We start from the raw sequence: 27,650 nt of genomic DNA on the forward strand, positions 1-27,650 counted from the left end.
ATCGATTTAAAATGTTAACTTCATGCATAGGTTGAGGAACTAGTTATATATTTTTGCTAATATACATTTAAGTAAATGCATAATCAATCAAATTTTAGGATTATTAGTGTATCATGTAAAATTGCCTTGCTTATCACTGGCAGTGGACGTACTGCACTCTGGGAAATGAGGGTTTTACAAAGAACACAGAAATGCTGATTGATAGGCTGTAGTCTCACCCTGGCGGGGTGCAGGCTGCCAGCTCTCAGTTGGTTACTTCTGGGTACCTCTTGAGGTTCGTAGAAAAGGCTAAAGACATTCTCAGGGAGAGTGGAGGTCGGGGTGAGGGTAAAGCCAGGGGATGTTGCGCTACAGAGCTCCGGGCCTCAGAGCCTCCCCACTCTGCTGCCCAGATGTGGAGCTGGACCTCCAGCGGAGTGTGCAGGCTGTGCTCCGGGAGCTCAACGCCCAGACCCCCGCCCTGCAGAGCAACCAAGGTAAGAGCCAGCAGGCACCATCTGTCCACTCTCTCTGCTTTCCCCACCCCACCCCAGCCAACTCTGCCATGCTCTCAGGAAAGTGCCCCAGCCCGGAGCTCACAGAATGAGGGGCTTCCAGCCAAGACCCCATCCTGCTGGAAATCCCTGGAAGCCCGCAGGAGCCAGAAGCCTTCTCTGCCCCCTGGCACACCCTCCCGGTGGCTGTGGCGGAGCCCCGGGGCTCTGCCACCCTCTTTCTTAACCATCTTCTACAACTCCCCTTGCAAATAAAATTCCCCTGGCACCCCAGGCCCACCTGGCTCCTGGGAAGGGGTCTTGTGGCGCTGAGCTCTAAACATCACTTCTCCATAAGCCACGTGCACACACCTGTCCCCACGAGCATCCCACCTCCCTCTTTTCTGCTCTGGGAATGCACCGCCCACAAGGGCTGCAGATCACAGGTCCCCCACATGTGAGAAGCCCACCCGTGGGCATGGAGCCCAGTGCCCGGCCAGGGGGGTCAGACTTGGGGCTCTTCTCTCAGACTACCCCCCGCCCCTGCCCTTCCCGGCTATGCTGGACTCCCCTGTCTCCTGGCCCAGGCATGTGGAGATGGTCCCTGCACAAGAAGGTCGAGCGGGATCCTGGTAAGCGTCCGGTGCTGGTCCGAATTCTGCTCAGAGAACTGGAGAAGGTGGGTTCCTGGGCTTCGGGGAGGCAGGCGGGGACCAGAGGAAGAGAGGCCAGTCCCGCTGGGGACTCAGACCCATCAGCCCTGCATCCCCCATACTTCGGCCATTTGTGGCTCACCTGCTTGATTCCTACATTTCTCTCTCTTGTACTTTTCTATAAGCAATGCTATCTTTACATGGGTTCCCATTGTTTGACCCGAGTTCACATCTTTCAGAAAGAACCTCTACAACATGACCATAAATGGAAAACCCACATCACTTGACAGAGCCGGAAAGCACCTTCTAAACATGAATGCGTACCTATTAAAAAATTTCAAAATGATCCCTATAATTATCCTCTGCACCACCCAGTGCTCTGTGTGCACCTGTTTGGGAAACGCTGAACTCAAGGGAGCCTCCGAGCTGGGGACTTGCTTGTCGCTTTGCTGCATTGAGTCAATCTGCCTTTCCCCCTTGGAGTTCCCTGCACCCCTCCCCCCACACCCTCCCACCTGGGCTCCCGCACCTGTGCCCCCTCCCCACCCCATCGCTCTCCTGCCAGGGCAGATGGTGGCCCTTGTCCACTCCCCTTGGCCTAGTGGGACACTGCCTTCCACCCCATCTCCTGCTAGGACGTGGCGAGCCCCCCAGCTCGCAGCCCCGTAAATGTCCTGTGCTCTGTTTTCCAGGCAGAGAGGGAGGACGCCCGGCATGTCATCATGCCCCTGCTGCACACGCTAATGTACGTGTTCACTAAGGTGAGCGGGGGCCGAGGGCCCAGGAGGTCGTGGCAACTCACGAGTGACTGGGTGGGACACTTCCTCTCCCCTCAGTGGACACCCAGTCTCCGCCTGGCAAGCCTAGAGGAACTCCAGGACTGCCTGCCCCTAACTGGTTTCTCTGCATAGCTGTGCCCTCTCCCTAGTACACGAAGAGATGAAACTGGAGAGGTAGTGGGGGGATGTGCAGCCCGGACAGAGCAGAAGGGTTGGGAGGGGAGTTGATTTGCTGGTGGAATGGGATGGGGACAACTTTCCATCCTGATAAGCGTGAATGAGATGTTGAGGAGATGTCTTAGAGTTGCTGGGAGAAGAGGCTTAAGGTGTAGATTTGGGAGGGGAGTTTGAGCCCAGGTCTGGCTCCTCTCCCACCCTGTCACACCCCGTCCTGCCCAGAGCCCTTCGTGACCTAGGGCTTGGGATCCCCCTGCTCCTCCCTCTCACCCAGGCCACGGGCATCACGGAGGAGCTTCACCGGAGAACCTACGCCTTTTGTATGAGGTCGCTGACCCTGCCTGCTCCCTACTGCACAGTCGCGCTGGACTGCGCCATCAGGCTGAAAACGGAGGCGGCCGTCCCAGGTAAGGACGGCTGGGGGCTCCATCTCCCAGGCTGCAGCTCCAGCTCCACCCAAGGTCTGGCCTTCGGCTCCAGGGTTTCAGGGGGCTCAGAAGTCCCAGCACCTTCTGGGAAAGTGGGGAACGGGGGTCAGAGGCTCAGGGGCCGGCTGGCTGAAGTGGTCTGCTCTGCAGGGACGCTGTACCAAAGGCTGGTCATTGCCGAGCAGAACCTGACGAGTGAGCTGTACCCCTACCAGGAGAGGTGAGTGTCAGGTGGATGCTGTCAGGTGGTCCAGCGAGGAGGCTGGATGGAGAGGAACCCCAGCAAAGCTTCCCATTCTTGGCATTTGTCCGGTAGCAGGGGACGTCCTCAAGGTGGATGGGGCGTGTCCTTCCCTGGAGATCAGTTAGGCCTTTCTTCCCGGCTGGATTCAGAGCTATCCTGGGGCACCCTGGAGTTCTGTGGTTCCACCTCCCTCCTTCCCTTGGCCCTGATGCCACATCAAGCAGACAGGCAGCCAGAGGTGGCTCCCGATTGTCTATAGTTCAGGCCACAATCACACCAGGAGACCAGGGGTCTCTCATCTGTGTGTGTAAGATTGAGAACAAGTCCACTCCCCTTGCTGGGGAGAGGGGCTGATGGAGTCAGGGGTGCATAGCCTCCTCCCCTGGTGGTGTCTCTGATGACCTGGTACTGAAAGGTGCAGCCTGAGGCTCTGTGTTCATGGAGGGTGCAGTGGGGTGATGGGGTCCGGAGAACTTAGCATTGGAGTGGTTGGGATGACACGGTTGAGTAAAGGGAAGGGGGTGAGCGAGGTTGGTTTTCTGGGACTCAGGGTTCAGAGCTCCAGTTTCAGCAGGACGGATTTGGTGTCCCTCCTAGAGGGCTGTGTGGTCAGCGGGCCACAGCACGGAGGGAGGGAGCAGCTTTTCAGTTGGAACTCACCTAGACATGAGACTAGAGGGACAGAGAGGGGCCATGCGTGTTCTTATTTGTCGCAATCCCCTCCACTCCCTATAAACGTTTGAATTTGAGGCTCCTGTTTTTGGAGGAATTAAATAACTTGGGGGGGCTGCACGGCTCTGAGGGTGCCCCTCCAGTGGCCCTTCTCCCAGTGGTCATCCTCATCAGCCCCCCCACCTCTGCCCTCAGAGTGTTCCTCTTCGTGGATCCTGAGCTGGTGTCTCCCTCCGTGTGCAGTGCCCTGCTGCTGGAGATCCAGGCGGCCCAGGAGCAGCAGACGCCCGAGGCCTGCATGCGCCACGTGGTCTCCCACGCCCTGCAGGCGGCGCTGGGGGAGGCCTGCCATGCCGGCACCCTGCAAAGGAAGCTGCAGGTAAGGCAACTGCCCTGCCCGCCCACGCTTCTTCCCTTTGCGTATTGCCGCTTCTCCCTCAGCCAAAAATCAGTACACATTCACTAAGGAAAATCTAGGAAAAAGTGCAGATGAGCCGTGAAAGGAAATAAAAATCACCCACATCCCTCTACCCAGATATATCAGCAACTGACACGTTGCTCTGTTTCCATTAATGTATCATGTTAACAAATTCTCACCAGAGCATTGTGAAAGGGATATTATGATCAAAACAAAGGCACAGAGATGCTGATAACTTATGGTGACACAGATACAAAGTGGCTGTGCCAGGCAGATTTGAACCCAGGTCTCTCTGACTTCAAGCCTGTGTTCAATTGCCTTCTAGCCTCCCCCCACCACATACACAACTCCTTATTAAAAATTGAGATGCCAGACTCTGTATACAGTTTATATACTGCCGTATATGTGCATCGATATAGTATTTACTTCCCTTGCCATTGGAATTATGCCACATGGAACTATTTTCCTTGGGAGGTATGTGCTTCTAATGGTGCAGAGTGTTCTGTCTTGTGAACGTGCTGTTATTTCTTTAACGAGCCCCCTGTTTCTGTTGCGGGCATTTGGCTGGTTCCCAAGCCTTGCACACTTATTTCCCAGCTTTTCTCTCTGACTCAGCCTCAGCCCCTGTCCACAGCCAAGTCGGCAGCAGGTTGGAGGGTCTCTGGTCGGGGTGGCCCCAGGTGCTGGATCTCTTGGGCTGGGGAGGATGCCCGTGCCCCCTGGGGCAGCGCGTCCCGCACAGCCGGAGGACAGTCTGCGGGAAGGCAGACTGGAGGATGGCTCTGGTGCTGCTGCTGCAGGAGGGGCTGGCGCTGGCGGCGGGGTGCCCTCAAGGGGTCCGGATCCCCTGCTGGTCCCGCCCCAGGAGGTGGGTGTCAGTCCTTTCTCCAGCCCGCGTCTCAGACTCCGCTTTGCCCATCAAAATGCTCTCTTTTTCTACTTGGAATTCTCCACAACCTGAGCCCTATGTCTTGGGTCCTTCCTTGGACGGGTGTCTTTCATGTACAGCTGGATCCCTCCTTAAACCCTGTTGATTGTCTTCTGTACTCCTGTTCTCTAAAAGTGCCATCACACCATTGTGGTTGCCCCCAGTAAGCCCTGTTGTGCTTGCCAGTGTCACTTGTTTGGGCCCGGCATCCTCGGTTGTAAGCTGGGATTAGTGAGTGGTAGTGGGAGGGGGGTGAGGGAACACAGCCGGAGAACGTGATCCAGGGTGGTTTTCAGGGTCTCAGAGCTGTTCCACTGGAGACAGGAGCGAGCCCACGGTGCTGGAGAGTGTGGAATGGCAGAGCGAGAAACTCAAAACCTGTTTCCATTAAGGAGAAAAGCCCAGCTTGGTGCTGTACCCTTAACCCCTTAACGTCTTTAATACTTGCTAATCTCCCTTTTTAATGGGGGAAAGCAAGCTTCCAGCTCTGCAGCTTTGGCAGCCATAGCACATGGCTGGAATTTAATAATAGAGCTTAGTGATCATTAGATTCATGTTAGTTATCTTCTATTTATAAGTGACACTAGCCTTTTTACTTACAGCAGCTATATCACATTTCATTTTGGGGGAGGGCACAGCTCAGTGGTAGAGTCCCTGCTTAGCATACAGGAGGTCCTGGGTTCAATCCCCAGTACCTCCACTAAGAAAAAAAGTAAATAAATAAATAAACCTAATTACACCCCCCTCCAATTTCCTCTTGAAGTAATTCTGAGCCAAAAATTGCACTGGTTGAAAGAAAAATAATGAGTATAGCTGGTAGGTTCAGGCAATATAGGAAAGACAGACAGGAAATATTCAGCACATTCAATGAGCACCTACTATGTGCCAGGAGATGTTATACTTGTTGGGGATGCAGCTGTAAACAAGACAGACAAAACCCCCTGCCTTCCTGTTGTTTACATCCTAGTTATGGCAGAACACTGATCCAGATGCGTGGTGCTGTTCCAAGGAGGGTAGGCGCCAGCTGCCCCTGCCCCCCTGGGATCCCGACGTTGCTGGGCACCAGCTGTCCCCCCACAGAAGGGTGTGAGGGGCCGAGGGGACAGCATAGGGCAACAACTGAAGCAGGGCAGAAGCAGGGCCCTGGATGTGGGGTGCAAAAGCCTTTGCGGGGAACCGGGCCACAGGGGAGGTGCCACTGGCCTGTCTGCGCCCCTGCGGACTTGGCGTCAGAGCAGGAGTCGGTGGGTGCTGGGCCGGGACTCAGGCTCTGCCTCTCCTCCGCGGTAGGCCAGCCCCCGCCTCGTCCTGGAGCGCTATTTCCACGCCGTGGTGGCAGCGGTGGAGCAGATGGCTTCCGAGCCCAGCCCGAGCCGGGAAGGACACCTGGAGAGGCTGGAGGAGATCTACTGCTCGCTGCTGGGCCCTGCGGCGGCCGCCAGGGGGCGCTGCGGCGGTAAGCGGTAGGCCCAGTGGGCTGCGGTCCCGGGATCCGCAGGGGGCGCTGCGTGTGTGTGGCTGAAGTGGGGTGAGACACTTGGCCGCTCCTAGGAGCCTGGGGACTGAGGATGCCCAGGACCTTGAAGGTCCTGAGCTAATAAGAAGGTGGGTAATTTGGTCATGATAACAGCTGACACAGGGCACCTACTGTACCCCAATTACTGCTCTAAGCATTTTACATGAATGTAAATACATTACATATATTAAATCAATTAACCCTCACAATAAACTACTTATGAGATAGAAAGCATTATCCTCATTTTACAGATGAGAAAACTGAGTTAGAAAGAGGCTATGAATCTTGCCCAAGATCACCCAGCTAGTAAGTGGCAGAGCCGAGATTCAAACCCAGGCTGTCTGGTTCTTAACCACTACGCTGTAGTAACCAAAGGATCTGCTGGTCCGCGGATCCTCTAAAGAACATCTAACACAGCAGCTGAGTCAACGTCACTTACACCAGGTCTCACACAGTTTTGTTCCACATGCTTCCTTCCTACTTGCTTTTTCATAAGACCATGCCCCGTGTACTGGGGAAACCCTAGGGCCCAGAGAAGTGTCCAGAACATGTATTTTCCGGCTATTGGAGGACAGTTCAGACTTGTGTCCTATTTCACCGTCACCCAAAGCACGCATGGAGTTTGTCACCCTGCATGTCCCAGAACACATGGTGCACGCACTGGTGCACAGCACTGGCCTGAGGACTGGAAACCCTGGGCAGAGGTCAGGGTGCTAGCCCTGGGCTTGACCTCGGCAGCCCAGGGAGGGTGGAGGCTGCAGATGACAGGGTGAGCTGAGCGGGATGGCTGCTGCCAGAAGGCTTCCACCATCTTCTCAGCCTCTTGTTCTTTTGTTTTGCTTTAATAGTCTGTACTGCCTCTGATTACCACGTGCAAATGTCTATTCTTGAAGCCTCCCCCTCCTAAAACCGGGCCAAACGCGGGGGCAAATCTGGCTTTGCTCTCCTTGGGTACCACTTGCTAACTCAGTGGTAACTCTGCATGAGCAGGACGAGACCCAGTCGGGGCTGCCTCCACTATCCCAGCCAGATCCAGGAACTGCCTCCTACCCAGGCTTGCCCTGTGCATCTTTTGTTTGTTTTTTGTTTGTTTGTTTTAATGGAGGTATTGGGGATGGAACCCAGGACTCTGTGCTGGCTAAGCATGCACTCTACCACTGAGCTATACCCACCCCTACCCGGTGTGTCTCAGTGACCAGCCACCTGCTGCTGGAGGGGAGGATGGGACAGTGGTTATGAGCACCATGTTGTGGGTAAATCCATGGACTCTGAAGCTGGGCTGCCTAGGCTCAAATTCTGGCTCTTCCACTTACTGTGTGACCTCCGGCCAGTGACTTAACCTCTCTGTGCCCCTGACACCTCCTCTGTAAAGTGAGGATAGCGAGGGTTGCTGGTGGGATCCAGTGAGATGATGGCGCTGTGGGCAAGGTGAGAAGAACAGTGGTAAGTGTTCTGTGACCATGGGTTGCTCTCCCCTAAGGAAACCTGCAGCCTCGTTCAGGAGGGAGCCATGTTTTGTGGACGTTAAATCCTAAGGCTACATAGTAGGTGTGCCCAGAGTGCAGCCAACAGTTCCTGGGAGGGAATGACTACCAGGGCTGGAGTGTCAGGAAGGCTCTGGAAGGAGAAAGGGGATCGGCTGGCCCTGGTCTCCCCCCCTGGACCGCAGGCTTGCTGCTGCCCTTAGTAGTTGGCCGTGACTCTTCAGCATCACCCACGGGAGCTAATGTTAACTGAGCATCTACTGTGTGCAAAGTCCTGGAGGAGGCCCTGAGAAATACAAAGGCCTTTCCCCTGGGTCTGCATGTGGACAGGACTTCTCCAAACAGTGGGGAGGGAACAACAACGGGAGAAAAGTTTGGGAAAGACGCTGTGAGCTGGTTTGTGCAGGATCCTAAAGGCCGAGCTAGGCAGTTGGCAGGAACCAGGGAGCCGCTGGGCATTCTGGGCAGAGGGGACCACCAGCGTTAGGCCCCGGATGAGCTGATGGTGGCCGAGGGGAAGAGGAACTCAACAAGGCCAGACATGGGAGGAGAGGGTCTCTGCCACCCCCTCTAGGCCCCATGCAGGAGCAGAGAAGAATCCCACAATCCTCTCCTCCGTGGTCTCCACAGCCTGCTCCTTCCTTCAGGTGACCCCCTCCAGGACCAGCTGCCAAGCATCCCTCTGCCCAGCCCACATATCACCTTCCACCTGTGGACGGATGAGGACCAGCTCTGTAAGTGCCATGCCTTTGACCACTCGGTGGCGAACAGGCTGGAAATAATTGGGGGGTGTTTGTGTGTGTGTGTGTGTGAGTATGTGTGTCTCTGTGCATCGTGTGTGTCTGTGTAACTATGTGTGTATCTGTTGTGTGTGTCTTGTGAGTGTCTATGTCTGCGTATGTCTCTATGTGTGTATGTGTGTGTATCTGTTGTGTGTGTTTCTGTCTCTGTCTGTCTGTTGTCTCTGTGTGTCTGTGTGTATATCTGTAGTTTGTATGTCTCTATGTGTGTCTGTGTTTATCTGTGAGTGTGTGCTCCATGTTCCCTGAGTTGTTCTGCAGCATCTGGAAAGAGAATGCAATTTCTCTACACCAGAAGAGGTCAGTGCATTAGCCACTGGCCACATATGTCTAGAAAGTGCCACATGCCATGATGATGCCAACAGACAATGCATGTCCCCAAGAAGGAGACAGGCACAAAGTTAGGGTTCCCAGAGCTGGAGGGGGCTTTCGAGAGAGACCCACTCAGCTGCACTTCCCCTCCACATGGGTGTTCTGTCCCACAGTCCCCCTGGCTCTTCTCAAGGGAGGGGGGAGGACAGAGGTGCAGGGTGTAGTGGGAAGGGCTGGACTAGTGAAGTGGGTTCAAGTCTCGCACATCCTTCACGTGCTGGGTCACCCTAGACAGACTCAGTTCTCCCTCGGGGCCTCAGCTTCCTCACGGGAAATAAAATGCAGGTTGATTGGAAATGCCTGGAGGACTTTGCGGGAGCTGATGGTCTGTTATCTGTGTCTCAGGGGAAGCAGCAGGTGGGAGACGGGGAGGATGCTACTGAGCCAATATGGAGAGGAGGGCTCTAGAGTTAGGAGATACTGCATTAAGCTGATTTCTTTGCTGCAGGACTTCTCAGAGCCTTTAAGATGTTCACTTCTGGCAGGAATGTGTGGTTCTCAGGCTTTGTTGGCCACAGAACCTCTGTTCCTTTGAGGAGCATCTTGTGGGGCTTCTGTTCAGCTAAATAGTATGTGAGAAACACAGAACCACCGGCCTCACCAGAGGCCCTGCCGACCTGGCATCCCCTCTCTGCCCTGATGATCCTCTTGGTCTCCTCATCCCAGGGAAGGAACTGGTGCTTTTTCTGCGCCCGCGATCCCAGCTGCGCCTCAGTGCAGACTTGGAAGCTTTGGATCTGCAGGGCGTCCCGCCAGACCGGGAGTCGGCCCGGACGTCCGTACTGTCCACCGACAGTGGCATCGAGCGGGACCTTCCTTCCGGGGCCGACGAGCTGCCCTCAACCGGAAGCCCTGAGATGGAGCGAGCCGGGCTGCAGCGCAAAGGGGGCATCAAGAAGCGGGTGTGGCCTCCGGACATCCTGATGCCCAGCAGCTGGGACGGGCCCCCGGGGCTGCACCGGAGGACCGGCAGGCCCAGTGGGGATGGGGAGCTGCTGCCTGGTGTCTCCCGGCTGCACACGGCCCGGGTGCTGGTGCTCGGGGACGACAGGATGCTGGGGCGCCTGGCCCGGGCCTACTATGCCATCAGGTAGGGCTCCGAGCGGGGCGGCTGGAGGCTGGAGCTGGTCGGACACAGGTGGGCCTGGCCTGGGCTGGTGCAGGATCGCTGAGTGGCACGGGAGGGTCAGGAGGCAGAGGCCAGGGTGAGACGCGGGAGGCTGATGCGCTGTACTCTTCCCGCCCCCCACGTCCGGCCACCACCGAACTCTGCTGAGTGCTGAGAACGGCGCTCCCTGCTTTACGGCGCCCGTTCTATAGATGAGAAAACCGAGGCTCAGAGAGATTAGTTCAATTGGCCAGAGTCAAAAGATAATATATAGCAGAGCCAGGATGTGGAACCGAGTCTGTTTGAAGCCCAAACTCCTGCCCTCACCCCTGTACTCTGCTGCCCCTTGCCAGGAAACGAGAGACCCAGAAGTTTTGCCTCACCCCCAGACTCAGCCTGCAGCTCTACTACATCCCCGTGCTGGCGCCTGAGGTGGCTGGATCGGGGAGGGAGGGAGGGAGGGAGGGGAAGTGGGGGGGGGTGTCGGGAGCGGGTCTGGGTTAGGGGCTGGGCAGGGACCCACTGCAGCCTCGCATCCCCTGGCTCCGGGAACTGGGATCACCCTTCCTTGGGATGCGGAGCTGGGAGAGACCTGGAGGACTTCTGTTCCAGAAGCCACAGATGTGGGCCGTGGGGGCTGAATGTGGCCAGAGAGATGTTCTCTCACTGCCTGCCCTTGGCTGGTTTTGTTTTGCTTTTCTAATGGAATTAATGTTCCTCAATAGGGGACACACACACACACACACCACCCTCCCACTGGGGGATGAACCCACACTGGCAGTTTTTCATTTCTGTTGCCCATTCTGCTTCTGACTGGGAAGCGTGAAACTCAAAGCAATACTAGTCTCTTCCCTTTTAAGGCTGAGGATCAGTTTTCAGTGTCCCTGGCGAGAGTCCTCAGTGGTGGGTGTTCTGGCTTCATTGGAGGTGTAAAACAAGTCTTCATGGGGTGCAGAAATCCAGACCCCAGGAGGCTGAGTGATTTGGCCACATTTCCAAAGCTAGTTTGCCTAGGACTGGTACCTGAGGACCCTCCGAGCAGGAAGAGAGTGCTCGAGAGGTCTTGACAGGTCTGCCCCATGCCTTTGTCCCCAGAAGCCTGCAGCATCCAGGCATTTGGAGCTTGGAGAGCTGGCCACGTTCCTGGGCCGCGCAGACCCGTGGTATGAGAACACTATCAACACCCTGTGCCCTGCCATCCACAAGCTGGCAGAGATGGTAAGGCAGCAAGGGTAGGCGGGCAGGAGGGAGGTGGTGGTGGGCGGGTGTTTTCTTGACCCTTGACCTCAAGAGTCAGCCAGGGGGGCCCCACAAGGGATGAAGCAGAAGGGGTACAATAGAGGAGCACTGACCAGCTAGTGGTGGCTGGAATTCATTTGTAGCACCTACTGGGCACCTACCTATTTTGTGGAACCACTAAGGAGAAGTAAACATTCTTTCTTCCGGGCGTAGGCCAATTGAATCCCTTCTTCTGTGAGTTTCCTGTGCTAGTTTCTTTTCCACTGTAACAGTTAGTGCTTCCTGAGCACTTCCACTTGGCAGCCCTACCAAGCAGGTACTCTTGTCTGTTGGCTGGTGTCATTGTGACCACGTCCCCATTTTACAGAGCAAGCAACTGAAGCACAAAGAGGTGAGGTAACGTGCCCAAAGAAACAGAATGAGTGGTAGAGCCCCACCTGGGATCAGGCAGCTGGATTCCAGAGCTCGTTTTCTTAACCACAAACCCTGTCCCCCAACCCCGTCCGTGGTGAGCAGGGGAAGTTCATCTTTTACTGATTTGAAAGACCTTCCTATCTGAAGAGAGTTTTACCCTTTCTGCTGTCCTGTGTGCTGCAGACATTTTTTCCCCGCTGTTTTATTTGCCTGTCAATTTTGTCAGTAGTGGTTTTTTGACTTACAGAATTTTAATATTTTTACTTGGTCATACACAGCACTTTTATCCTTTATGGTGTCTGCCTTTAGAGCCATGCTTTGAAGGGCCTTCTCCATGCTAAGATTAAATAAATAATTCACTGATAATTTACTCTTAGCACTATTATTGTCCCAATGTTTACATTTAAATAACCTATCTGCAATTATAATTCCAGTATGTAATTTTATTTTTTCCAAGTGTTTAGCCAGTTGTCCTAAAGCTATTGCAAAAACCATCTTGCCCTGTCAATTTGAAATCTTTTATCACTTACTAAGTTCTTACATATGCTTGTGTTTACTTCTGGAAACCTATTCTTTCTCGTTGATCTATTCATTTCTGTATAAATTAGCACTTTTATATTTTCATATCTGGCACATTATATCTACCCCATTATGCTTCTTTTTTCAAAACTTTTCAGACTACGCTTGTTTATCTTTCCAGATACATTTTAAAATCCCATTGTCAAATTTTATTTTTAGATTAAATTTAAATGAAATTTTAAATTAAATTACATTTTAAATTAAATTCGATTGAAATTTGGAGAATTAACATCTTTAGCATATTAGGTGCCCTCTCTGGGAGCACGGTGTGACGCTTCATTTATTAAAGTCTCCTTGTGTCTCCCTCAGGATAGCTGTAGAGTCTTCCTCACATAGCTTTTACCCATTTCTTGATAAATTAATTTTCTTGTGTCTGATGGTTTTTTTTTGTAGTTGTGGCTGTTATCCTTCTCCCATTATACTAGGGTAGTAGTGCTGCTAGTGTAAAAGGAAGCTATTGATTTTTATATGTTTACTTTGTTAGTATGTTTTCATTGAAGTATAGCCAGTTTACAAGGTTGTGTCCATTTCTGGTGTGCAGCACAGTGCTTCAGTCATACAGGAACATACATGTATTTGTTTTCATATTCTTTTTCACCATAAGTTGCTACAAGATATTGAATATAGTTTCCTGTGCTCTACAATATAATCTATGTTTATTTTTTAACTGGCCACATTGTGCTTCGTTGCCTGATTGGTTAGGGCGTCCTCTTATATCTGGCATTCTAATAAAGATGCAGGAGGGAGCCATGTTTTCTGAATGACTGCTTATCTGAAAATGTCTCTGCCTTTACACGAGAGACTGTTTAGCTGGGTATTAAAATACCTTTTCCTCCAAACCTGGAGGATATTACAGGAAGAACAGCTGGTGCAGGTCTCACTTATGCTTCTCTGTTGGTAGCTTTTTTCCCTATCAAGATACTTGTAGGAACTTTTAATTTTTTTCCCTGCTCTCTTTCCCTTAAAATTAAGAACTTGTGTGGCTGTTATGCTCATTCCAAAAGCTGTTTCCACATGAAGAAACTGGAAATTGTGTGAACAAGGACAGCACTGTTAGAATAAGTTCGTAGTTGCTCAGCGTGACCTTTTTGAAGGGAACAATATTTTAATAGACCAGATGTGAAAATGAGGAGAGAGATAATATGATCGAATATGGGTGAAATACCCTGAGCGTCTTTCCTACTCTGATATTATCAGACTCTGTATAGAAGTTGTCTTTACCTAAAAAACCCAATCATTGTTTCATCATCATACAGGGTTGGAGAAGGCTTATGGGAGATGGCATTTCTATGTCATATCCCAATGACATTGAAATGTAAGTTAGTATTAACATATTCAGATGCCACAAGAACTCAAAGAGATACCAGATCTTCTGGTTCAAGCTCTCATGCCCAAGCTTACCTGGCTAGTGAGTAGCTCATCCAAACCAAGAACCCAATCCAGACTCTCTCATCACTACTTATACTCTAAGTATCTTGTCTACCACAGGCACCCAGCACCGTGCCTTATACACAGAGGTGCCTGGTATGTCTGTGTGCAATTGAAATGAATCAGAGCCCCTGAGATGGAGATTTGGATAGGTGTCTTTTATTATTATTGTTGTTGTTGTTGTTGTTGTTGTTGTTAAAGTTTAGCTGATTTTAAATGTATTAGTTTCTGATGTAGAGAATAATGATTTTGTTATATATGTATATTCTTTTTCATTAGAGGTTCTTACAAGCTATTGAATATATTTCCCTGTACTATACAGTAGTACCTTGTTGTTCATCTATTTTATATATAGTAGTTTGTATCTGCTAATTCCACACTCCTAATTTATGCCTCTCCCTTCTTTCCCCTCTGGTAACCATAAGTTTGTTTTCTATGTCTGTGAGTCTCTGTTTTATAAATAAGTTCATTTGTGTCATTTTTTTAGATTCCACATATAAGTGATACCATATGGTATTTTTCTTTCTTTTTCTGCCTTACTTCACTTATGACATATGACAGTCTCCAGGTCCATCCACATTGCTGCAAATGGCATTATTTCATTCTTTATGGCTGAGTAGTATTCCATTGTATAAATATACCACAACTTCTTTATCCAGTCATCTGTCCATGGACATTTAGGTTGTGCCCATGTCTTGGCTATTGTAAATAGTGCTGCTGTGAATGATGGGGTGCATGTATCTTTTCTCCCAGTGTATGCCCAGGAGTGGGATTACTTGATCATATGGTAACTCTATTTTTAGTTTTTTAAGGAATCTCCATACTGTTTTCCATAGTGGCTGCACCAAGTTACGTTCTCCCCAACAGTGTATGAGGGTACCCCTTTCTCCACACCTGGATGGAAGTCTTTTGATCAGGAGTAGAAATCGGGTGGTAGGAAAGGCGTGGACGGTGCTGAAGGACCAGCTGGATTAGTGCCTCACACAGGGCATGTGGGGGCATTGGGGCTTCTCTGTTAAGGAAGTGGCTGCTCCCACAGTGGCATGGAGGGAGGCGGCTGAAGACAGTCTCTCTCCCTCACAGCCTCTCTCCCTGAACACATCCCGGACTATAGACCCCTTCATCCTGGATGTCATCACCTACTACATTCGCATGGGCACCCAACCCATCTATTTCCAGATCTACACAGTCAAGGTAAGCTTCGTACCCAGGGCTCCAAGGATACCATGGCAGCCTTCTGGACCCCAGGACCCCACACCCTAAATACCCAGGTTCTGCGTAAACAGGAGACCAGGGTGCAGGTCATTAACTGACCCAGATGCTCTTGGTTGTTAACTTTATCTTCTTACTCTCTGGGTGAGTCTGATCGTTACTGACTTCTAAAACCTTAAGTTCACGCAGAAGCAGATCTTCGTGTGGAAAGATTCTCTCCCCCCACACATCCTCCCCCTCCCCCTTGCCAACCCTCACATCCTACAGCAAAACTGCCCTCACCTCTGTTCCCCTCACCCCACAACCAGATTGGGTGCTTCTCCTCTGTGTCCTGGTGATGCCCTGGGCATTGCTCTGGCACCTCGCTGCCACTTTGTCATCTACCTGCAGATGCGTGTCCCTCCCAACAAGACTCTGAGTCCCTTGAGATAAGTGACTGTACTGTGTTCATCTTTGAATCTCGTGCTGTTGACAAAGTGTGTGTGTGTGTGTGTGTGTGTGTGTGTGAATCGAAGAATGGGTCAACGTGGGGCTGACTGGGTGCGGTGGGTGTAGGGTTAGAGGCAGCGTAAGGTGGTAAGAAGCTCACGGCTTTGCGTCCTGGTCCCTCCGCGTGCTAGCCGTGTGGTCACCGGCCCCCTTACCTGTCTGACATTCATTTTCCCCATCTTTAAAATGGAGACAGTCACCTTCACCACAAGGTTTTTGTGAGAATTCAAGTGAACCGAAAGCTCTATGGAAAGCTGGGGGAAGACGAGGGCACACGGAGGACCCCAGGGCGGTGTGGGGGCCTGGGTCAAAGCCCCAGCTTTGCTGCTTGTGTATCCTCTCCAAGCAAGACAGGCAAGTTACTCAACGTCTCCGAGCCTCCGCTTCCAGGCCCCCAAAGCGAAGCTAGTGATACTAGGGTGGCTATGGGGGTTGAATGAGATCGTGTGTGTCCGGTGCCCGTCAGAGGGGCCGGCACAGTCTGTCTCAACGAAAAGGACTCTTGAGGCTTCCTCCCGCCTCCCGTTCACTCAGAGACCCGACCCACGTGCATCCCCACAGCACCTCTGCGGCACAGACGTGGACGCGGCTGTGTTATCCTGGAATTCACTTGGGGTCCAAATCTAGTAAAAAATCTAATGAATATGTGCTTGGCTCCCACTCCATGATGTAGGGGAGACCCCCTGAGATTTCTGTGATTGCCTGGGGACTGGTCTCTTGGCCGACACTGCCTCCGGCTTCCTGCCTTCCTGAATTCTTATTCTTCCCTCTGCTTCCTGGTCTTCTTTGTCGCTTTCCTGGTTTTCACCTAAATGAGGGATTTTGGCACTTTCTTTAATTTCCAAAATGCAAACCCAAACAACACAAAACAAGCCACTGAGGAGAGAATAAAGCCCTCTCAGGCTGGTAAAGAGCATGAACATCTCAGCAACACAAATAACTTAACATGGAGGGTCAGGCACCTGTCACTGCCCTTCAACCCAAGGCCCCCAGGAGACAGCGTAGCTGCGCGGAGCAGGGTTCATGGACTTGCTCTCGGGAGGGCCATGCACACCGTGAGGTCTTGAGGCTTCTTGGGAAGAGGCTGGTAGAAGGAACTTACTGTAGGATTTGGGTCCCTGGTAGGTGATTTGGGGGATGGTTCCAGAAAGCAGGACTTTGCTCTGGATTGGATGCTGTCAGGAAGCAGCAGTAGTTCTGATGGGGCACCCCAGGGGTAATTCTTTGATTGCAAGAAACAGGGGTCGCTCGTATTTGCAGGGATGGGAGGGTAGGGGGTGTGGCCTGCACAGTGTCCCATTTTCCCCTGAGTTTGGACAAGACTGTGTCTTGACCCATCATGGGCACAGAGGGGCCTTGCCTACTGATGTTGGCATCTGGGAAATTGTTTACCATCAACAGAACACCAAGGCCTCTCTCCATCCTGGTGCTCAGAAATCCCATGGCCACCCCTCTGTGGTTCCCACATCCTCCCTCTGGCCCCGCCCGCACCTCGCCCCTCCTTCTCTGCCCCTCTTCCCTCAGGAGCCACTGCTGCTCCCAGATTCCCTCCGACTCTCACCAGCCCTTCCCTCCTTGTGCTTGTCAAGGACCGTCAGGTTCTCCTCTCTGGCCCTCACCCTTTTGCCCTCCACTACCAGTGTCTACAAGAGATTCTTTTACCCTCCCCATTAGACAGTAGTGGCTACAGGCAGTTTGGGTTTCAGTAAGTTTCTTCCACTCTTTAGAAATATATTACATTGCTGTAGATGTGGACGGAGTCAGATCCACGTAATCGTTGGACGCAGCTCAAAATCCAGCCTGGGCATGGCAGGTGGGGGACCCTGCTTCTCCAGACGCTCCCAGCTGTGCACATCCTGGGGTTCCCAGGGGAACTGCGGCTGGCAGAGTCAGCCTCCTCCAACCTCCTCCCTCCCCGCCTCCCTCCAGATCTTCTTCAGTGACCTGAGCCAAGACCCTGCAGAGGACATCTTCCTCACAGAGCTCAAAGTGAAGATCCAAGACTCCAAGATCCCCAGAGGTGAGCACCTGTCCCCCGTTTTCCAAAGCTCACCCTGACTCAGCTTCCCCAAGTCCCTCTTGCAAAAAGTTCTCCTACCTCTCACCTAACGATCCCCTGTCCCACCTCTACTGAATATTGGGGTGCCTGGGCTCCCTCCAAGCTCACCCAGACTGAAGGGTAGCCTGGCCCTACCCCCACCCCCACGTGCTGCCTTCCCCTCCAGGGACAGATGCTGTGACTCTCCCGCAGCCTCGGTGAGGTGAGGAGCCAGGGGGACGGGATGGGGGCCTCCCACCTTCAGCCTCTTCTCACTTCCCTCAGATGGTTTTTCACCCCGGAGGAGAGGCGTGGCCGAGGGTCCAGGGGCTGAGCTCTCCATCTGCTACCAGAAGGTCAGTGGGCGTGGCATGGCCAGGAGCTGGTCTGGACTTACAGCTGCAGGGAGGCAGATGTCAGGGATGTTGTGGGGGCAGGACATACAGAGCCAGGGGAACCTTCTGCCCTTTCCCCAGCCTTGGGAGAGTTTTGCAGGGATGGGCGGGTTACAATTGGCCTTACACAGTGACAAGGAGGTAATCTGATTGAAGGAACAGGGCGCTATCCCCTGGCTCAAAAATACCCTCCTCACCAGCTGACCAGATGCATCAGAGCACAGGCCTTGGTCTGGAAGCTGACCTGCTCCCAGGGCGGAGTGCTCTGAGCCCCATCCTCTGGCTCATTGGACGCTAGTGGCACCATGGCGACTCAGGGCCGGGGGTGGGGCGGTGAGCAAGAGAGTTGACATGGAGATGTGCACCTTGTCCTGAGGACCCCCATCTGTCCCCACATCCCCCCCTCCTCAGGCCCTGCTCAGCCACCGAGTCCGAGAGGTCACCGTCTCCCTCCGGGCCACTGGGCTGGTCCTGAAGACACTTGCAGCCAGTGACAATGATGGTGAGGAGCTGGGAGAGCAGAGCAGAGGGAAGGAAGGACAAGAAGGAGGAAGTTGGGGCCGGGAGAGGAGTGAGGGCGGAGCGACAGGAAATGGGTGAGGGGGGCTGGGAGTACCTCCCCGCCACCATCACCATCCCTGGGATCAGAGACCCTGGCTGAGCTCCCACTCCTGCTGGGAGTGGGTGGTGCGTCTGCAGCTGGATGAGCCCAAGCTGGAAAGTGCAGGGGCCACGCAGACGAGGGGTTGGACTTGGCCTCGAGCATCTGCATCCAGCCTGCAGAGCTAGTTGGGGGTAGTTGGGTCTTTTGGGGGGTGGTTTTTGGAAATTCATAATTTTGAATGTCATTCCATGGGGCAGGTACTCTCCAGTTCACAAAGGGCACCACTAGTCCAAAGTATCTGATTCTGGCCAGTTACCTAATTACACGTATATTCAATTAAGATCATTGTCTCAGAGATAAGATACTGATTTATGTGCATCTAGTAAATTATAAATATGAGCTCTCTTGTTAGCTCCCCAATCTTCTGGAATAACAGAGAGGTCGGCAATGAGAATTACTAACCATTGCCCACGTTTATCAGAAGCCAGGCACTGTTCTATGTCCAACATATTAACTCTTCTAAGTGTATCAGCTTATCAGTGAGGCAGACAGTGTTAGCATTAGCCACTTTGTACCGGAGAGGAAATGGAAGCAAAGAAAGTAACTTACCCAAAGTCACATCCCCGAGGAAGAGTCAGAGCCGGGATTCAAACCCAGGAAGTCCCGTGCGAGAGCTGGTGTCCCTCGTCACCGCACCGCACCGCACCGCCGCCCCTTCAGCTGCCCAGTCTCAGCAGACCAGACTTCAGGGATGTCACCCACAGGTGCTTGTAAAAAGTCACTTCAGAGCAAACAAGGAAGTTTCCACCCTCCATGTCTAGCTGGTGTCTTGGCACATAGTAGATACTCAATAAAACATTTGCTGACTAAATGAAGTGCTCCTTGACGCCCAGATTTTGTTTAAAAGAATGAAGGAATCTAGAATATTGCAGAAGAAACAACATGACCGAGCCGGAGTGCCTAGGAGGGAGCCGTCTCTGATCCCCCCTCTCCCAGGCAACTATGAGTAATTACTCTGACCCTAGAAATCTATGGCTTTACGAAAATCCAATTAGGACACCTCTCTGTGCGTAAAGCATTTGTGTTCTTCCGTGAGCATCTTTGCTCCTCAATTTTCTTGGCTTCCAGCAAAAAGGAGAAACTCAAGAAATAATTATTGATTTGATTACCTTCTGATAAAATGGTTTCCAGGCAAGTTGAATTTGTGGAGGACATTGAAACACTGTCACAGTGCAATTTTCCTTACTTGTAGGTCTCTGACACCATGAAGGAAATGTGTGACTTTGGCAATAGCTCTTAAAAGAGAGGTGGTCACAGGGCACAGATCCTAAAACCAGATAGGCAGGCTTCCAAGCCCAGCTGTGCCACACTACTATCTGGGTGACCTCGGGCAAGTTACTTGTGACTTCTCCACCTGTTTTTTTCATTTCTAAAATGGAGATAAGATACTAATTTATGGGATATAGTAAACTACAATGTTAACTCTTACTGTTTAAATTTTATTTCTTCTATGCCCTTTACAAAACTCCCACCCCACCAATCCCTACTCTAACTCCTCCAAATTTTCCATCACCAAATCTTACCAGAATTGTTCTTGGCTATCTCAGAGCCCTCCTTAGTCAGCAGGGAGGGGGAAGGCCCTGCAGCAGCCACACAATATTGACTCCTGACACATAATGCGATATTAGGAAAGTCAAGGAAGTGCTCTCAACCTGTTGGGACAAGTGCCCTGTAACACCCACTGGAGCCTCTGCCTTATACCACATCCTGGGCTCTTCTGCCATCCTGCTGTCTGAGCATGCCCAGTAGTTGCAGAACTTGTTCCCATTAAAAAGAGGTGCAGAGGAGGTGAAGAAAATGATTTGGGTTGGTGATGGCCACGATGCCTCAGGATAGAGGAGAGCTGTGGAGTCCCTGGAGGAGGGAGGTGGATGACCAGGAGGGAACTGAAACTTGGCCAGGACTAAGGTGGGGGTCAGGACGTGGGGGCCGAGCAGGGTGTGGGAAGGGGGTGGCGGTCAAGATGGGATCATGGAGGTCTTCTTAAGACATAGAATCTCCAGCTCCCCTCCTCCCCTGGAGGCCCCCTCACAGCATCTCATTCTTCCAGTTTCAGGGCCCACCTACTGCCCCCCAGCTGCTGCTCCCGTTACGGACCACAGGTGCCTGAATGTTAGTGTGACGGAGGTTGTCAAGACCTCCAACTTGGCAGGAAGGTCCTTCTCTGTAAGTGCTGGGCAGGAGGGGAACTGGGGATATTCAAACTGGGGAGGGAGGGGGTCCCGGAGAGACGGTGTTGAGAGAAGGGGTAATGAACTCTGAGCCTTTCTGAGCCTTTGCTATTGAAGTGGGTTTTCCTGTTGGGAAGCCCCTGCTTTCTGATCAGTCTGTTTAAAATACTGAGCACCGACTGGCACAGGTAAGGCCGTGTGAGAGTGAAGGCCCTGCCCTCCACCTGGTGGCCCTCTGAGGACCTAAGACATACCCAAGGACTGCAAGACGCGCCCGCATTCAGCACCCGCTGCGCACAACAGCCAGACTCCAGCACAGCAGTGGGCCAGCCTTTGACCAAATCAAACCAGCTCTTCCAACCTCATGGCCTTGTCACTGCCCTTTGCCCTCTGCCTTAGCCCTTACTGGTCCTCAGAGATATAGAGTCCCTTATGGTTATGGACACACGACCCGCCCACTTTCTCCCTCTCTCGTGGCCTCTCTGGACTTCACTGCCCTACTCAGCTGGGCTTTGGACCCAGGATTACACCTGAACTGTGTTCTCGGGCAGCCACAACTCCTCCCATCACTTACCAGGCAGAGACGCTCACTTTAGATCAAGCCGCTGACTCAATCAGATGCTCAGGTGGCTGAGTGCTTCTGCGATATCCTACATCCATGCCGATCAGGGCCACTGCAAACTCATAACCCCCCACCTCCTCCCCATCCCTGCATCACTCAGCCCCTCTCTGTGCCTCACTCTCATGATCTGGAAAGCGGGGGTGATAAGGGTACCTGCCTCATCCGGTTGTGAGGATTAAATGGTGGTGACAGGTACAGAAGATGTTCAGCCAAGTCACAGCTATGTATGTGTTAGTGGCTGTTTTTATTTCATCCCCTCCTCCCCCGTGTCCCATCTCTCATTCAATGGTCCGTCATTAACCAGTCACCTTTCCCAGAAACCTGGGAGTCACCTCGGATGCCTCCTCGGCCTCACTTCCCTGTGTCTGCTGCTTTTCCCTCTCAGACACTTCTCACACCTCTCCCTTCCTCTCCATCCTCCCTCTGGGGGGGGGGGGGGGTCCAGCTAGGTTGACCAGCCTTCCCAATTTGCCTGGGACTGAGGGGTTTCCTGGGACTTGGGACCCTCAGTGCCAAAACCAGGAGAGTCCCAGGCAAACCAGGACAAATTGGCCACCCTTGGGCCCTACCTTCATCCATCCCCTTTTCCTGGACAATGCGGTCGCCTCCCAGCTGGTCTCCCTGATGTCACTCCAGTGCTCCCCAAATCCGCCCTCCACATCTCTGCCCGAGCGAGCTTTCTGAAACAGAGCTCAGCACGCCACTCTGTGCTTGACGCCGCTCGCCCGTCTCCCGCTCTGCAGGGCAGAAGGGCAGAAGCACTTTACCGTGTGCGTGTTATGTAGCCTGGCTCCTCCTCCTCCTCTCCGACTGCGACCCCGGCCAGCCCTGCACGCCCTTTGCACCGTGGGATTTGTGCCCCCAAACCAGTTTTGGGTCCTCTCACCCGCGCACAGCAGAGCCGATCTACTGACACTGGGCTCTGGTGAAGGAAAGTGCCATGTTTCCTGTAGGGCGCCCAGCAAGGAGTCCAGGGTGGCTAGTGCTCAAAACACCCGAACTCCCTGAAGGGCTTCAGGAGAGCATCTTTGAAGGGCATGTGAGGGAGGGGAGTCGCCAGGTTGGTGATCACTCGTGCACAATCCTCTGGTTGATGGTGAGGTTAAACGTTCAGGGGTTAACATTACCCACCCTTAGGCGCCAGCAGGTGTGGGGGGCTGCCTGCTCACGATCATCAGGTAGTTAATTTCTTCCATCGGCTGGTGATTTTAGCATCTGTAAAACGGCTCAGGAAATGTGCGTCAGATACTGATGTCTGGGTACTGCAGAGAGGGGCTATCTGGGGGAGGGGGTCTGTCCCGGGAAGGCCCCATAGGGTCCTGGTAGTCCTTCCTCGGTGCCTTTGCTCATGCGCTTTGCTTGGCCTGAAGCCTCGTTCCTTCCTTTCTCTTCCCCATCTTCCTTTCATAACCCCTGTTCCTCTTTCAAGATGATGTCATCTTCCCCAGGAGGCCCTTCCCTCCACATCCTCCACCCTGCTCCCCACTCCCCAGAGAGCCAGAGGCCCCACCTCTGGGCTCCCGCAGAGCCCTGGGGACACAGCCAGGGGAGCACTTGCCACACTGTCGATGACTTGGCTCCCGCAGGTCAGTGGACTGCACGGCCCCTGGGCGCAGGCCCTGTCTCAGCCCTCCCCGTTCCGCCCGCACTCGGGGTGGCGAACGGTCCCCAGCAGGGGCTCGCCAGGGGTTTCCTGGTCCTCTAGTCCAGCCGCCACCCCTGCAGGAGCCCACTCTTCTGAGGCAGCCTGTGTACTGTGGGAGAGCTCCGTATTCGAGCTTTAAGCTCCAGGGTGGACCTATTTACCCTTCTGTGTTTCCTCTTTCAAAATCAGTTCCCTACAACGGTTTCTATTTTTAATGACCTCTTTAAACAACCTGGTTGTGGGTTTTTTAAAAATCGAAGCTTATCACCGCAGTGAGTTCCCTTTTACCCCAGGACCATCTCGCTACCTGCAAGGTCGTTGCTATTATTGCTGTATCTTTTTCTAAATAGGTGAGAAACAAAAGCACAGAGAGATTAGGAATTACGTCCAAGGTCACACAGCGAGTAAGTGGCAGAGCCAGGATGAGAATGTGGGTGGTCTGGGTGCAAAGTCTGTGCTTTGACATCCGCCCCCCAACACTGGGAAGATTCTTGTACCTTCTACCCAGAGACTTCGGGCTGGCCTACCCAACCCCCTACAAAAGTTGAGCAGAAATGTCCAGACATGCCTGACCCCTGGGTTCAGCCTCTGCTTGTGCCTCTGCTAATGGAATGGGAAGGTGGACGAGCACTGCTTGCAGTAGGGAGCGTGTGAAAACTGCACGGGGCCTGTGCTGGCCTCCAGACCACTTAAATCGGAATCTCTAATTTTGGAGGGGAGGCTATAGCTCAGTGGTAGAGTGTGTGCTTAGGAGGTGCAAGGTCCTGGGTTCAATCCCCAGTACCTCCACTAAAATATACATAAATAAATAAAACCTAATTACCTACCCCCCCCAAAAAAGAAAAAAAAGACAAAAGCAGAGTCTCTAATCTTATGTTTCGGAAGGGTGAGTCCAGGGTCGAGAATGCTTGAATGAAATGGGGTCTAAGGCTCTAGGAACTTGCGAGCTCTGTGCTGGTGAATCACCCAAAGCTGCTGTCCAGGTAATGGGCCAGTGGCCAGAAAGGCCCTCAAAGCCCCACCTGGAACCCAGGCGGCTCCAAATTCTCTGTCCGGGGGAGGGGTCTCCCAGGAGCAGCCCCTTCAAGTTGGGGGTTGGAGGGCTGCCTCGGGGCTGCTTTCCGTGCAGGGCTCTGCATGTGGAAGGCAGGAACGCTTTGCCCCCCGGGCTCCTGGTGCAGGGGATAGATTCCTTTTGCCCCGAGATGCTTCCGTGGTACAAACAGATAGAGGCCTGGTTTGAGTCATGGGGGTAGGTGGCCACTTTCCAGACCCTCTGTCTCTGCCCCAGGGAAATAATTTTGGATGCAATCCAACACTGAGAACTGGGGTCAGAACTTAGAAAACTTCTGAAAGATCCCCAAATTCCACACACGTTAACACGCCTGTCATACAGGAGGTGCTCGGGTCACTTGAACCTGGCGGGCACCAGCTACAGCATTCCAGGTTGTGTTAGAAATGAACAAATTGGAAAAGGAACTGCAGGAATGATGGGAGAGCCAAGGGCAGGGGCAGCCTAGAAGCACTTTCTGCAGGTTTGTCACTGCTCAGAGTCACTTCCCGGAGAGTCGGGGACACTGTGTGCTGGACTGAAACACACCAGATTCCCAGGCAGGAGATGTTGGCCAGGCCATCTGTCACCAAGGTGATGCTCACACAAACTGTCTCTGTTGCAGACAGTGACAAACAGCTTCCGGACGGCCAGCATCCAGATCCAGAGCCAGGACCAGAGGCTGCTGACACTGTCGCTGGACAAGGACGGTCGGCGCACTTTCAGGGATGTGGTCAGGTAAGGCTGGGCTCCATGCCCACCGGGCAAAGCTCCACGGCAGCCAACCCCTCCCACCTCCTGCCTCTAGCCTGGAAGCCTTGTCGGGGCAGATCCCGTGGCCAGGCAAGTGTCCCTGATGGGCGTGGACTTAGGTGTTGACTTACATCCAGGAGGAAGAGCAAATGAATGGCTGACCCTGGGCAGCAGCTGAGATTAAAGTTTCCCAAGATCCCTCTACGGACACTTGGCCTGTAGCCCTCCTGATCCAACCCCCTGTGCTGGCACTGCCCGCCCTCTGTGCCAACACAGGCTGACCTTCTGTGACAGCCATGTCCCAGTTACTGGGCTCCCCTAGGGAGGTGTATAGGGTCAGGCAGGCGCACAGAGTGACCCATCCGGGCACGTCCTCCTCTCCCTGTGTTCCCCCCCGCTCAGGGTGCTCTTTCTTGTCTTGACTCTTTCTCATCCCTCTGTGGGTCCCCCTCATCTATACCCTGCAATTAAGGGGCGACCTTTAAAATGCCCAGACAGATTTGACCCCCGAGATGGGTCTCCTGAGCTGGCCTCTCTCCTTCCACAGATTCGAGGTTGCTCCCTGCTTAGAGCCATGTTCCGGGGCCCAGAAATCCAAGGTGCTTATTTCACATCGGCAGGAGATGGAAAGGACCAAAGCCAAGGCCAAGCCCCTTCTAATGCCCATCAACACATTCTCTGGCATCATCCAGTGAGCCCAAAGGGGCCACAGAATCGCTGAGTCCAAGAGCAGTGGATCCATGAGGAAGGATACACTACCCAACTCGCCCCCAAACACCCACACCAACATCCAGAGCAAGGCCCAGCTCCCGTGGGAGGCTTCCAGCCACTTCTAGGAGCCAGCAAGTGCCCAGAACACAGGGAGCTGGCTGTGGGGGTGTGATGGAGCAGGGCCCGCACGAAGGCCCCAGGAGGCCCCAGCCAAACTGCACACGCAACGCCCTGGGACCCGTGTGTGCTCCGTGGATTTCCAGTTCCCGCCTCTTCACTGTCTTCTCCCACCCAAGTTCCCCGCTTGGCCCTTAAAACCGAGGTGAGCGCTGCTGTCCTGGCCCCGGGCCCCGCGGCCTGGGGAAAACAGGAAGCAGGCAGAGGCTGCTACGCCTCCCACCTCCCAGTCTGTTCCCATCCCTGTCTCAGGCCACTGCTCACCTCGCCCACTCCCAGGCAGGCATCTCTCCAAATGAAGAGGAAGATGTCAGATTCAATAAATATATAAATAAATAAATAAACACTAAAGTGTTTCTGCTCTCACCGGATACCCCGCAATGCTTGTGTTTTAATAGAGATCGGGGGCAGTACTTAGTCAAACCTAATGACTTCGGCCAGGTAAGTGCTTTGTGAAGTGTTCACTGGTGTGTTCTGTCCACCTGCACAGCCCTGTCCTCCTTCACATTAACTGAGGGGCTCCTGACCTGCGCTGTCTCAAAATGGAGGTAGGCATGCCGGCTAGTTTCAAAGATTAAAGACACCAAAATTCTTGGCTTTTGAGTTCAGAAACTTAGATCCAGATGTAAGGCCGTCCCTATCACCTGGGCAGTCCCAGGGGATGGTGGCCGTGGGATGGAAGAGTCTCTTCCAAGTTTGGGACCCAAGAGTAGAGAGGGAGGCACTTCGCTTGTGCCCTCATTGCCCCAGGAGTGGGGGCTGGTTTCAGAGCACATTCTCAATGCCTGGGTGGGGGGGGGGGGTGATGGGGCTGCCAGGCAGGGTGAGGGGGGTTAGGCTGATGAGCCCAAGAGCCAGCCTTGAAGAGAGTCCTGAGCTCCCATGGACATGGGAAGCAGGTCAGGTTTCCCCAGGTCCTTGAAAACAAACAAGCCCAAGGGGTCTCACAGTAAGAGGGAAGAGATGCAGCTGAGCGGTAGCAGGGACCACAGGGGCTGAAGCCCAGATGTGGACGGTGCCACCCAGGACCACCCGCAGCTGTCAGGCCCTCTCTGGGGATCATCTCCCCTGAATAAAATTGTGTCGCCTACTTGCATCTGATGCAGGAAGACGGATGTGGGTCATGAGGAGGGCCGTGTCCCAGGTCTCGGTTGAGCCCCTGGCATGTGCCCTGCCAAATGTGGGTCCTTGGCTTCATGCAGGAAAGATTTCAAGTGCGAGCCACAGTTGAGTAAAGGTAGATTTATTAGAGAGATACTGCATAGAGTGTAAGGCAAGAGAAAGGCAAGGAAAGAGGTGTGGGAACTGGGTGTTGGCAGGTTAAATTAAAAATAGATACGCACTCCACAGACAGAGTGTGGGCCATCTCCAAAGAGAAGGGACTGTGAAAGGGCCGCTAGGTGTGGTGTTGCCAGTTTTTATGGGCTCAGCAGCTTCACACACCTACGGTGGGACCATTCCCACTGCCCTGGGGAAGGGGCTAGGATTCCCGGGAATTGGGCCGCCACCCATTCTTTGGCCTTTTGCCATTACCCTTGGGACTGTCATGGCACCTGCAGGCACGTTATCATGCTGTTACAATGAGCATGTAATGAAGCTCAAGGTCTACTAGAAGTCAAACTTCCTGCTAACTTAATCCTCAAGGCCAACTGGGAGCTGAATCTTCAACCATTTTGGTGTTAAATTGCCTTCATTCCTTGAATGGCTGTGTCCTGCCCCCTTCCATCCTGTCTCACATCCATCAAACAGTTCTAGGCCCTTTGATTCTGATGGAGACAATCAACAGTGTGGTCCTAGATCAGGGGGCCTGTGAGTGGTGGTGGGGAGCGGTTCATACCATGAATTCCATTCTCACTCTCCCACCATTCCTGTTACTTGCCTGAAGCAGTTCAGGGATCTAACTCAGATTCGTGTGCGACCCAGGGCCCTGGAGGGTGGCTCGGAACGCAGCCTGCGCTCCTCCGGCAGGTGCGGCGGCCGAGGGCGGGTCCTGCCCCGGGCGCGGGGGCC

The 27,650-nt window shown here is 53.2% G+C and overlaps 1 protein-coding gene and 1 non-coding gene across 4 annotated transcripts in view; both read left to right on the forward strand.

Moving 5' to 3' along the window:
• PIK3R6 (phosphoinositide-3-kinase regulatory subunit 6) overlaps positions 1-26,011 on the forward strand; it is a 51,101-nt gene extending 25,090 nt beyond the window's left edge. The window contains exons 3-20 of one of the 3 annotated variants that reach the window (XM_045524829.2): positions 393-476; positions 1,061-1,152; positions 1,819-1,887; positions 2,357-2,489; positions 2,661-2,730; positions 3,622-3,805; positions 6,063-6,228; positions 8,420-8,506; positions 9,611-10,034; positions 10,406-10,484; positions 11,148-11,270; positions 14,796-14,906; positions 17,343-17,433; positions 17,737-17,807; positions 18,258-18,348; positions 20,561-20,676; positions 24,625-24,737; positions 25,300-26,011. In XM_045524829.2, coding sequence (XP_045380785.2) covers positions 393-476; positions 1,061-1,152; positions 1,819-1,887; positions 2,357-2,489; positions 2,661-2,730; positions 3,622-3,805; positions 6,063-6,228; positions 8,420-8,506; positions 9,611-10,034; positions 10,406-10,484; positions 11,148-11,270; positions 14,796-14,906; positions 17,343-17,433; positions 17,737-17,807; positions 18,258-18,348; positions 20,561-20,676; positions 24,625-24,737; positions 25,300-25,447 — 2,252 coding nt within the window. In that variant the 3' untranslated portion in view covers positions 25,448-26,011. The other 2 variants (XM_074342220.1, XM_074342221.1) reach the window with 2 other exon arrangements.
• TRNAP-AGG (transfer RNA proline (anticodon AGG)) lies at positions 23,665-23,737 on the forward strand. Its single transcript has one exon. It is a non-coding gene; the product is annotated as a tRNA-Pro (tRNA).
• Positions 26,012-27,650: the final 1,639 nt, after the last annotated feature.

Source organism: Camelus bactrianus, chromosome 16 (genome assembly GCF_048773025.1).
Source record: "Camelus bactrianus isolate YW-2024 breed Bactrian camel chromosome 16, ASM4877302v1, whole genome shotgun sequence".
Lineage (NCBI taxonomy): Eukaryota > Metazoa > Chordata > Mammalia > Artiodactyla > Camelidae > Camelus > Camelus bactrianus.